Here is a 12,066-nt window from a genome sequence, read left to right on the forward strand (position 1 = left end):
TCAGACGGAAGGGTTGACGATGGGTACACACACAGTGACCATCTGGCGATTCGGTATAGAGTTGAACATGGCGCTAGACTGCCACAGCCGAGGGTCATCGATGATTGGCCTTGCGCTTCAACAAGCTGGAATTTGTGGAACGATTCCTCATGGAGAGTTACACCAACAATCTAGTAGAAAGCTATAGCCATGCGTGGGACTCCGTAATGCCAAGACGATCCTTACTCAGAAATGAGTGCTGACCAGTGTACCAGAAATCGCAAGACTCCACACATCGATCAACAAGTGATCGAACGTGATTTAATCTCTACCAGGCCGCCAACATGATTCCCGGGAGTGATGCATACAGAATAGTGATGGTCAAAGCGAAAGGAGCATCAGCACTCCCTCGATATATTGCAGAAGATCGTAGAAACGTTCCCGCTCCACGACACACAAATGTGGGACCCCGTCACATATTACCAAACCGGCCTAAACCAAGTTACTCCGGTGACAAACGGGGAACTCATCGCTGTAGTACGCTCAAACAAGGCATCGGCTCCAGATGGTATTCCAACAATAGCGGCCATCGTGAATAGATAGATGGATCAAAATGGCTGCGTGATATTACATCGAATGGTGGCTCCGAAGAGGAGTAGGATGTGTTTCCGAAAGGCGTATTTAATAATTCGGTGACTGAGTGTCCATACTACCCCTACAAAGTGTGTCAACATTGCTGACGATCAGATTCCTTATGGTTATTGAAATCTACAGAACCTTATCTTTAGCAGGACGATGGGAATCGTTTTCTAGAAATTACAAACTGAAATATTCAAAAAATTCATGAATTTATACTTGTTGAACAGGTAGTTTTGAGGTTAGGGCTTCGCCACTGGTTTTATTCAGTCGTAGTCGTCACTTGCTATATGATGTTCGTGCTAGGGAAACCCAGAAGCCTTCTCACTTTCATTCCATGCTCATTTCATCCACAGCTAACACATTTTCCCCCGTTTTCCTTTTGCAGAACTGACTAACCAATCACCGAACCGGACGACACCCTGCGAGGTGGTCCAGCCGCAGCCAAGCTGCCACCATTAGTAGCGGCAACCGGAGGAGCAGCGTCCGGCCGGCCATCAGCAGCAGTCGCCGCATTCAGGACGACTGTCTCGGCGGCGGCAATACCATCAGCCCTCGCGATAGCATCAACCAGAAGGGTCAGTGCCGTCGTCGGTGGTGGCGGTGGCGCTGGAAGTGGCGGGGCCGGCGGCGGCGGCGTCGGAGGAGCTGGAGGACGGAGGGGAACCATCGTGAGGAGCAGTGCCATCGCCAGCGCCAGGAAACGCCGAGTGCTGTTGCGCGCCAAGGTGGCAGCCCAGCAGCTCCGATCGACCCGCACTGGCCCCCCGGATACAAGACGTTCGGCTATTCTCGACAGCCGGCGACGGCGGCATAGACGGCGTCAGCAGCTTGAGCGGCAAGCCAGAATCAACGGGTCCGAAAGTAACGTCACAAGCGGCAATAGTGGCCAATTAACACCTCCGATCAGCTCTGTTCTCGTGCCGAAAATGGTAGTCGCTTCGACCGGCCATGGAAGCAGCAGCGCCTCGAACTCCTCCGTGGCCATTTCGAATCATTCCCGGGGTACGCAGCCGAGGCCGCACCAGGTGGGTGCCGTTGGAACCGGGATGACCCCAAAGGAGCTCTCGGACAATGACGACCTGGCCACCGGACTCGTGCTGGATCCCATCCTGGGCTTTCAGACGCACAAGATGAACCTCAAGTATCGGCCGCTGCGGGTCAACACCGATCCGATCAAGGACATTCTGGAGGAGTTCATCCGGTCGCAGAACTACGCCCGTTGCTACCAGCAGCTGATGAAGGGCAACTGGATTCCGCGGGCCGTACTCAACAAGAGTAAGCTGGCACAGAAGCGACTGGAATCGCACGTAAGTGTCTCACTTCAATCAGCCTATCCATAACCGTACTAATCTCCTGGTTTCATTCTCCTTCACAGATATATCGCTACCTTCGGGTGTTCGACCGTAACGCGGGCTTCGTGATCGAGGCGTGCTACCGGTACTCGCTGGAGGGCCAAAAGGGCGCCAAGATTTGCTCCACGCGCAAGTGGCTCAAGAACGAGAAGATCGAGTGCCTGGTGGGTTGCATCGCGGAGCTGACGGAGAAGGAAGAGGACGCCCTACTGCAGCCGGGGAAGAACGACTTCTCGGTGATGTACAGCTGCAGGAAGAACTGCGCCCAGCTGTGGTTGGGACCGGCGGCGTACATCAACCACGATTGCCGGGCAAATTGCAAGTTTGTGGCGACGGGGCGCGACACGGCATGCGTCAAAGTGCTGCGGGACATTGAGATCGGCGAGGAGATCACCTGTTTCTATGGGGAGGATTTTTTCGGGGACAACAATCGGTACTGCGAATGTGAGACTTGCGAGCGGAGGGGGACAGGAGCTTTTGCCAAGGACAAGAACGGCGAGGAGCAGAGTCCGAATGGAGTGCGGTACCGACTGCGGGAGACCGACAATCGGTTAAACCGATTGAAAAGCAAGAACAATGCGTTGGATCTGTGCAAGACGAGCATCGGGAAGAGTGAACCTCCGTCTGCGTTGGCCGCCTTAAGCATGAAGGAGCTACGCCAGAAGGGTATGACGAAGTACGACGCGGAGATGCTGTTGGCCCAGCAGAAACCTTCATTCGAAGCCGTTCAATCTTCTCCGGAAGTGGATCTGAGTAGTAGCACAACTCCTGCCGAACCTACTGAGGAGAAGAAAGCCAAGCCAAAGCAAGGGCAAGATGCTGCAACGGAAAAGATGGCAACACGGTCTTCACGTCGATTTCAAACCCCAAACGAAGAGAAGAAATCCCAGCCAACAACGGCCAGCCATCCGGAGGCAACCACAACGGAGGAAGCTTCCACTCCGGTCCCGCTGAAGGCCACCCGAAGTACGCGACCCTTGCGAGAGAACGGCCGCCGAAGGTACAGCAGCAACAGCAGCCTCAACACGGACATCTCCAGCGTCCTTTCGTCAACTTCCTCCTTTGTGACGGCCAAGACTTCGGTCCCGACGGCCGCCGAACGGAAGATGATGCCCCGCTCGATGAAGATGATCTCCTCCCAAGAAGACGTCATCGTAATCGACGACGACCACAACAGCAACCACTCGTTCGCATCCAAAAGCAGCTGCAGTACCATCTCGGCCCTCTCGGCCAAGGAACACCTTCTCCAACAACCGCCAAAGAACTGCAGCAGTAGCCAGGACAGCAACGTCTATGTGTTCAATGATCTCCTTGAAAGTAGCAATCTTAACGGTTACACCCTAAGAAATCACCATCCGCCACAGGAGGAACAACGACAGGATCCTCCGACGGAAGTTCCGGAGCGACCTCCATCGTCCCTCAAACGACGCTCCATCCGGCGTTCCATAACGGAGCACATCAGCCCTCGGGTGACCCGGCGGAAGCAGCGTCTACTCGGCATGCAGCTTGTTTCCGTGGCCACCGCAACATCGATGATGACGACGACGACGACTACGGAGAAACCCTCAACACTGCCAGAAGAAATGGAGCAAGACAAGCCCCAAACCCCAACGAAATCGACGATGACGACCGACGAGAGGGCAGAGACTGAGACGACAAGCGGTGGTGGCGTTTGCGGCAGCAGCGGCGGTAGTGACGGCTCCAACCGGGGCAACCGGCGGAAGCAGAAACTGCAGACCCGGATCATGCAGGCCGACGAACTGGTGGCCCTGCAGAGGCAAGCCGCCGAATTGGAGCGAATCGGGCGTGCCACCCGGAGGCGGAGGCGGCTCATGCTGGAGGAGGGCGAGGGCGAGGACGAGGACGACGTGATCCTGTCGAAAGTAACCAATTGTGATGATAATACTAATGATAAGTTGTTAAGAAGCAGAAACCGGCATGAGGGAGATGTTATCGTTCTAAGCAGCGGCAGCAGCAGCAGTAGTAGTAGTGAAAGTAATAGTGGTAGTAAATCTAGCGGTAGGAACAATGGTAGTAGCGTTAGCGTTAGTAATGGGACCGGTGATCGCGTGGGGACCGACGAGCCGCTAGCTTCCAAAACGGTGATCGGATCACGGAAGCGAAAAGTGTCCAAAAGTGTCAGCGAATCGGAAAGCAGTTCCAGCTGGGAAAACAAGATGCCGGCACAAGAGCAACGGCCGGGGGAACCCTTGGGTCTGGGCAGGGTCATACCGAACCAGGAGGCACTGCTCAAGACTCCGGAGAGGCGTCTGAAGCTAACGCTTCGCATGAAAAGAAGTCCGGTGATCGACGAAATCATCGAATCAGGTACTAGCTTGAGCGAGGACACTTGCAGCACCAACACCTACAAGCCAGAGTACGAGGTCTTGCGGGTGGAAGGGATCGCCGAAGGGAGTGACAAGGAGGAAGATGAGGACGACGATGAAGACGATGATGATGATGAGAATTACGACCTGGAGGATGAGTTGACCTACAGCAGTAGCTGCAGTAGTAGGCTATCGCAGAAACGCAAGAAGCGTCACAAATCTAAGGAGGCCAGAAGACATCGGAAGCGAGTGAAACGCGAACTTCGTCGTCATACTCATCATCATCATCACCATCACCATCTTCCGCCGCAGCAGCACCATCATCATCATCAGCAACAGCAGTCCGTTCATCCGCCTCAGCACCACCAATCGGTTATTCTGCAACCGTCGGCGCTGGGACCGGTGACGGCTGCTGTTACTGCGGCGGCTGAAGCTGCTGCTGCGGCCGCTTCCGCCAACAATCAAGTCACCCCTCCCAAACGATCGCCGATTGCATTTCCAGCGCCAACCAAACGGCTGCGACTGATCTTCGGCAACGAAACCCGCACAATCGACATTCCACCGACTGCAAAGATATCGGCTTCGTCGTCTCCTTCCACGCCGAGCTCTTCACTGCCATTGTCGCCGGTGGTCAGTTTAACGCCAAATAGCCAAGGTTCCACTCCCAGCAGCGCTGCCAGCTCGGCCAACTCGGGCATCATCATCAACAACACGCCGGGCGTGATTGTCAGCCCGACGCGGACCTCCCTCGGAACCCAGTTCCCCGCATTCAACGGGTACTCCGTGAGTACCTTCTCTAGATCTCCACAATCGCTGCAGCAAACCCAACCATCCCAGCTGTTCGCCAATGCCCTCAATCCCATCTCCTTCCTCCAAAGCAACCAATTTCAGCACCATTCACATCCCCATCACCATCACCAGAATCTGTTCCAGTTCCAACCGCAATCCACTCCTCTCTCGCTTCTTTCCCATCACACAGACCTGACGCCGTCGCAGCAGCCCTTCCAGCAGCAACACAACGTTATTCAGCACACGGCACAGCTGCAAGAGTTTCCACCCACGTCCCAATCCCAAATCCCTCTCCATCACCATACCCTCCCGAGTCACCATCATCGCTTCGGCGAGTTGACCCTGAACAATCACCACCTCAACAACCACCACCTCCACCTTCATCATCATGTGGGCGTGGGCGTGAACAGCAGCAGCGGCAGTGCCGGCGGCGGTGGCAGCAGCAGCAACACCAGTGGCACGACGCCGACCAAGTGCAGCCCGTACCAGCAGCTGACGGCGCTGACTACGACGCAACCGGGAGTGGCCACGTTCAACTGACCGCTGGGGATGGGCGGTGGGCAGCGGTAGGAGGAGACGGCGGCGAAGCTGATGCGATGGCTTGTGGGTGGAAGGGGCGAACGGGGACGATAGGATGCGCGCGGGAGGGAATCCAGGTCGAATGGTTTGTGGGCGGGGTTTCGGACTTCCTAGGGTACTGACTTCACCGCAGCTTGACGTTGAAGTCTGTGCTAGGGAAGTGCGAACAGTGGTACCCAACGGCTTTTATACCATTTTGCACCTATACTGGAGAAATAGCTCATTATTTTCTTGCAAGCTCTACAGAATTTTTGTTAGATACTCATTCTACTTTACTCTGGATTTACGTTTCAACTGACACTTGACCCGCCTCTTCTTATTTTTGCTTTACATATTACGATATTATTGCATTTTATCTTTTGACGGCAGTGTTCCCATATTATCTGGTTCCTCATTTTGCACTATCAAATCTAAATTCAAATCTTAAAACTACTCAAACCATTTGACCTCCCACCACGTCGCTTCCTATCCTCAACGATCGTGCCCGTAATCTTCACCACCGGACAATATCCCGTTTGTCGTCATTCACAGGTCTCGCAAATCATCGAAAATTTCTTCGAGTTCTGCTCAACTCGAGCCGTGGCTAGCCCAGCAGAAGAATAGTCCCGACGCATGCGATCACCGGCTTTTTGGCATCCCCTCCGTCAGATTGGCCTCCCTCGCCAACAAACTTTCGATTTCGTCGATTTCGAAAATCCCATGTTCCCGCTGCGCATTCGCGTTCGTTTCATTGTATGAAAAGCAACAGATGTTTCTTTATTTTCGATACAAAATTCATTTTACTGGTTTCATTTGGAAACTGCCAATATCCCCATACGTCTCAAAGTGCGGCCGTACACGCAGCAACTATCGATCGTAAATTATTATTTGCTAATTTCACAACTAAAGAAAGTGTGAGTGCGAGTGTGTGTGAGAGAGAACGATAGATCGCGGGAAACAGCTCCCCTCCAAGTATAGAATAATGTATGTACATGTGTATGTGTACTAGGTACGCTTCTGCGTACGGACACGCGCGCGAGGTTAGGTTTAATTAGTTGTCATTTATACAATTACTTAGTTTCAAAAGCATACCCTACATAGCATAAGCCGAAAATGGAAACATACAAAACAACAGCAAGTAAGCAAAGCAAATGTGTTCTAATCCCATCTAGCCCGCCTAAAACGAATCCCCTATTTGTGTTGTACAGTTGTAGTAGACATCCTAATTAGCATATATTTATGTGTGTGTGTGTGTGTGTCCGTAGACGTACCGCCGCCATCTTTCTGGGTCGACTCTTTTGTTTTTCTTTTGTGTTTTCGTTTGTTTTTAGTTGAGTTTTCTATTGTTTGTGTCCTTGTTGTATTTCAATCAGTTCTTCCTGAAAAGTATTTGTTTTGTTGTTCTGGTAATCCTTCACTATCTCCAAGAAATACCACAAGATTGCATCTGTGCATTTATGCCGTATAAGGGTAGTCAGGGTCGAAGAATCAGCGAGAATGATTGGTCGATCGACGATTCCAACACTTACACACATCCAAAAACACGGTTTTCTATACTTACAGCTCGCTGACGTCATGCTTTCCCAGCGTCTGTAGATGAGTTTTCCAAGCGTCCGTGGAGAGCTTTTCAAGCTAGAGAACAGTAACTTTTTGGGGCCCATATAGCCGAGGCGGTAAACGCACGGGTATTCAGCATGACCATGCTGAGGGTGACGGGTTCGATTCCCGGTCGGTCCAGGATCTTTTCGTAAAGGAAATTTCCTTGACTTCCTTGGGCATAGAGTATCTTCGTGCCTGCCACACGATATACACATGCAAAATGGTCATTGGCAGAGGAAGCTCTCAGTTAAAAACTGTGGAAGTGCTCATTGAACACTAAGCTGAGAAGCAGGCTTTGTCCCAGTGAGGACGTTACGCCAAGAAGAGAGAGAGAGAGAGAACAGTAACTTTTAAGCTACTGTAGAGAAGTTTTTTTAGCTTCCATGAAGAGTTTCGGCTTATAAACTGTACCATAGAGAAGCTTTTCAAGCTTCCGTAGCGAAGCTCTTAAAGCTGCCGTAGAGACGCTCTTCCAGTATCCATAGAAAAGCTATTCAAGCTTCCGTAGAGAAACTCTACAAGTTTCCGTTGAGAAGCTCTTGAAGCTTCCGTGGAGAAGCTCTGGAAGTTTCCGTAGAGAAGCTCTTCAAGCTTCCGTAGAGAACCTCTTGGGACTTCCATAGAGAATCCCTTAAAGCTTCTGTAGAGAAGCTCTTCAAGCTTTCATAGAGAAGCTCCTTCAGCTTCCGTAGAAAAGCTATTCAAGCTTCCGTAGAGAAGCTCTTTAAGCTTCCCTAGAGAAGCTTTTGAAGCTTCCGTAGAAATGCTCTCGAAGCTTATGTAGACAAGCTCTTGAAGCGTCCGTAGACAAGCTCTTGATTGTTTCACAGCTCTTGATGCTTCCGTAGAGAAGTTCTTGAAGCTTCTGTGGAGAAGCTCTACAAGCTTCCGTAGAGGATTTCTTCAAGTTTCCGTAGAGAAGCTTTTCAAGCTTCCGTAGAAAATCTCTTGAAGCTTCCGTAGAAATGCTTTATTGAAGTTTCCTTAGAGAAGCTCTTGAAGCTTCTGTGGAGAAGCTCTTCAAGCTTCCGTAGAGAAACTCTTCAAGCTTCCATAACGATGCTCTTCATGCTTCCGTAGAGAAGCTCTTGATGCTTCCGTAGAAAATCTCTTGAAGCTTCCGTAGAAAATCTCTTGAAGCTTCCATATAGATGCTTCCTTGAAGTTTCCATAGAAAAGCTTTCGTGGGAAAGCTCTTGATGCTTCCACTTCTTGATGCTTCTGTGGAGAAGCTCTTCAAGCTTCCGTAGCGATGCTCTTCAAGCTTCCGTAACGATGCTCTCCAAGCTACCGTAGAGAAGCTCTTCAAACTTCCGTAGAGATGCTCTTGAAGCTTCCGTAGAGAAGCTCTTGAAGCTTCCGTAGAGAAGCTCTTGAAGCTTCCGTAGAGAAGCTCTTCAAGCTTCCGTAGAGAAACTCTTGAAGCTTCCGTAGAGAAGCTCTTCAAGCTTCCGTAGAGAAGCTCTTGAAGCTTTCGTAGATAAGCTCTTAAGGGGGAACTTCAGAGAATCCAAATATGGCTGCCACAATGGCCGGCTCGGACCCCTACTCACGTTTTCAAAAGCACCAATCTTAAAAATTCGTAAACAAATGCGCTCGATTTGGAAAAACTGCTTCTTTTTTCAAGTGAGCAAAGCCACGATTAACAAGTGCGGCTTAGTTCGTTGCTTCGTTCGTCAGATTTGTGCTTCTAAAGTTTGTATGCAAAAGTGCTATGGGATTTCTTGATGTTTCACCTTAAAGCTTCCGTAGAGAAGCTCTTCTGCTTCCGTAGAGAAGCTCTTCAAGCTTCCGTAGAGAAGTTCTTCAAGCTTCCGTAGAGAAACTCTTGAAGCTTCCGTAGAGAAGCTCTTCAAGCTTCCGTAGAGAAGCTCTTGAAGCTTCCGTAGAGAAGCTCTTCAAGCTTCCGTAGAGATGCTCTTGAAGCTTTCGTTCAGAAGTTCTTCAGCCCGTAGAGAAGCTCTTCAAGCTTCCGTAGCGATGCTCTTCAAGTTTCCGTAGAGAAGCTCTTCGAACTTACGTAGAGATGCTCTTGAAGCTTCCGTAGAGAAGCTCTTCAAGCTTCCGTAGATAAGCTCTACAATCTTTCGTTGAAAAGCTCTAGAATTTCCGTAGATAAGCATCCATAGAGAAACTCTTGAAGCTTCCGTAGAGAATCAAGTTTCAGAAGAGAATCTTTCCAATCAGAGTTGGGGACAAACGGATTGTTCAAGTATAAAAGGCAGACAACGTGATAACTTTCGTTATTCCTTCGTCTTTCGAAGAGAACTTGTCAAAAAGCAGGGGCGGATCAGTTGTTAGAAGCGGTATTTTATCATTTCAATCATTCAGCCATCACAGCCACATCATCAATCATCGCGTTCGAAATACAGAATTTTTAACTAGAACTGCCACTAAATTAAATAAAACGAATATAAACTAATCAAAAGAAGGGAAAATGAACGGGAATGGAAATAAGCGCGAAAGCGAGAGAAAGGGGTAATGCATTTTAAATGATAATCTCCGAACACAAGAGTAATCGCAAAATAATACACATTACTGTAAAATAAAAGTTATAAAACCTTTGAACATGTATAAATAATACAAATTATGAACAAAATCCCCCACACTTAGCTAGGTCTGCGTTGAAATATGATAATGTTTTGAGAGAAAACGCCTTGAGGCTGAAACGCACGCACTGTTCAGCACTTGTACAGCGTGGCAAACGCTTGTCAAGCGTTCGTGTGACACGCAGCTCGATTATCGACTGATTGATTGATTGATTGACTGGTCCATCAGGTTGTCATTATTGGTAGTACAGAATCCGCCTTAATCCCTGATTCCACATCGGCGCGTCTGCTCCCAAAAAAAAAGTATATAAACATCCGCATATAGTACTTTCCAAAGAAAAGAAAAAACAGAAAACTCAACAACAGAGTCGGCAGGAACGTTCCCAGCAAGTACATAATGGAAGAAATGCGAAAATTAAGCGTTAGCACTTTAAGTAATTGGAAACCACACACACACCCAGCACTAAGATACATAATTTTGTGATAAATGAATATTAAAATGGTAAATATATGAAAATAAGAATAAACCCGCGCAACTCGGGCACAGTTGCCGGTTGCACTCTGTATTTAGAAAACGGCTGAAACAAATCAGAATCAACGCTGAACCGTAAAATTCATTTCTTTGAATTTGTAAAAATAAATAACTAGGGAATCGCGCTACTTGGGCGGTGGCTTCTATATTCGTCTGTTTTCCACTACAACTCAGTCAATCTTGAACCAATTGACACAATTCTTGGAATGCGGTGAGATAGGTATAGTATCTACCCGTGTACAAAATTTCAAGTCAATCGGTTCAAAATTGACCGAGTTACAGTGGAAAACAGACGAAAATAACAGACGAAGAAAACCACCGCCCAAGTAGCGCGATACCCTATTACGCATATAAATAGAAAGGAAATAAAAAAAAACAAACAGGTCTGTAGCATAGTGAGCGAGGCAGTAGCAGAGAGAAAGATGGTGAAAATAACTTGTAAACACTGCTGATTGTAGAGAAACATAGAGAAGTTAGAAAACGCCGAATGATGAAGAAAAGAAGTAAAAATATGCTAAAAATCAGTAAGAAAAAAAAGAACAGAAACTAGTACTAAACTAAAAAAAACTACTGAAAACTATATATATTGAATAATGCAAATAATAAGAGAAAATCTTTTCCAAACAAAAATGTGCTCGGCTTTTCGTTGTTTTCTGTTCGAATTGCGTGTGTAATATCACAAAAGCCCTAGCGCCGTAACCATTCTGTTTAAGATTGAGCTGCTCCGATGTCTAGAGTTAAATTTAATTTCTCAGCCGAATTAGTTTCGCCGGAAAACCATGTTGCATATGTAATATGTACCAAATATGGATCTATTTTTAGTGAAAAATGTCAAGCAGCAATTCCAGTTTTTGGAAATGATCAATTTCAGTTTGATGAAGTTCACGCAAACCGAGAGCGGATTCTGTGAATGGATTTCAACAACAGACGTTGGGAACGCTGAGAAGTCGTCCAAGAAGAAAAGGAGTAATCGCTTGTAACCAGTGGCGTGTGGAAGAGTCCAAGATTTGTGAGTTCCCCGTGATTTTGTTTATCGTTGTGTTGTAATCTTGACCAAGAAAGTCCTTAAATGTTTGTAAGTACTGCTACTTACCACCATTTGTTGGGTAGCCTTTGTGGGTAGTGTAAAGAGGGGGGAATATGATGGATGGATTACAGGACGGTCGAAGGCGTGGATCGAACCTGCTGATGGAGGATAACAGTCTGCTGGAGCGTTTGGAGATGGCTGTCGCTGATGAAGAGAACGCAAATGATCTTCCGGAAGATACTGCTGAGGAGAGGCAGCGGATGTAGAAACTACTGGACAAGTGGATGGCAAGAGACCAAAGATGCAAGAACCTGTTAATCCACCGTATAGCGGAAGATCAGCTCGAGTACGTGAAGGATAAACGGACTACTAAGGACGCTGATGTGAAGACTGAAGAAGAAGACGACGTGTGCCAACTGCTATCAGCCTTGCCGAAATCTTACGAAGCTCTGATAACTGTCTTGGAAATCATTCAACGCGATCAACTAACCCTCGAATACGTGAAGAAACGATTATTGGTGGATGAACATGTGAAGCTGCACGGTAAGTGTTCGACAAACTCGGAAGGCACTGGAGAATCTGTCTTCGCCGGGAGAAATGTCGGTTCCAAGTGTTACGCATCCGTAGCACTTGAACGTTTTGGACATAAACGAGCAGACTGCCCGGAAACCCGTCAGACCAAGAGAAAGGAACGAGAGAAGAATTGGATGTGCGG

The 12,066-nt window shown here is 48.5% G+C and overlaps 1 protein-coding gene across 1 annotated transcript; it reads left to right on the top strand.

The window, feature by feature from the left end:
- The first annotated feature begins 1,382 nt into the window (after positions 1–1,382).
- On the top strand, positions 1,383–10,954 carry LOC109427501 (histone-lysine N-methyltransferase Suv4-20). The gene is made up of 2 exons (XM_062843616.1): positions 1,383–1,925; positions 1,994–10,954. The coding sequence occupies exons 1-2, from the start codon at positions 1,545–1,547 to the stop codon at positions 5,624–5,626; spliced, it is 4,014 nt and encodes a 1,337-aa protein (XP_062699600.1). The 5' UTR covers positions 1,383–1,544; the 3' UTR covers positions 5,627–10,954.
- Positions 10,955–12,066: the final 1,112 nt, after the last annotated feature.

This window comes from Aedes albopictus, unplaced genomic scaffold (assembly GCF_035046485.1).
Source record: "Aedes albopictus strain Foshan unplaced genomic scaffold, AalbF5 HiC_scaffold_361, whole genome shotgun sequence".
Taxonomy (NCBI): domain Eukaryota; kingdom Metazoa; phylum Arthropoda; class Insecta; order Diptera; family Culicidae; genus Aedes; species Aedes albopictus.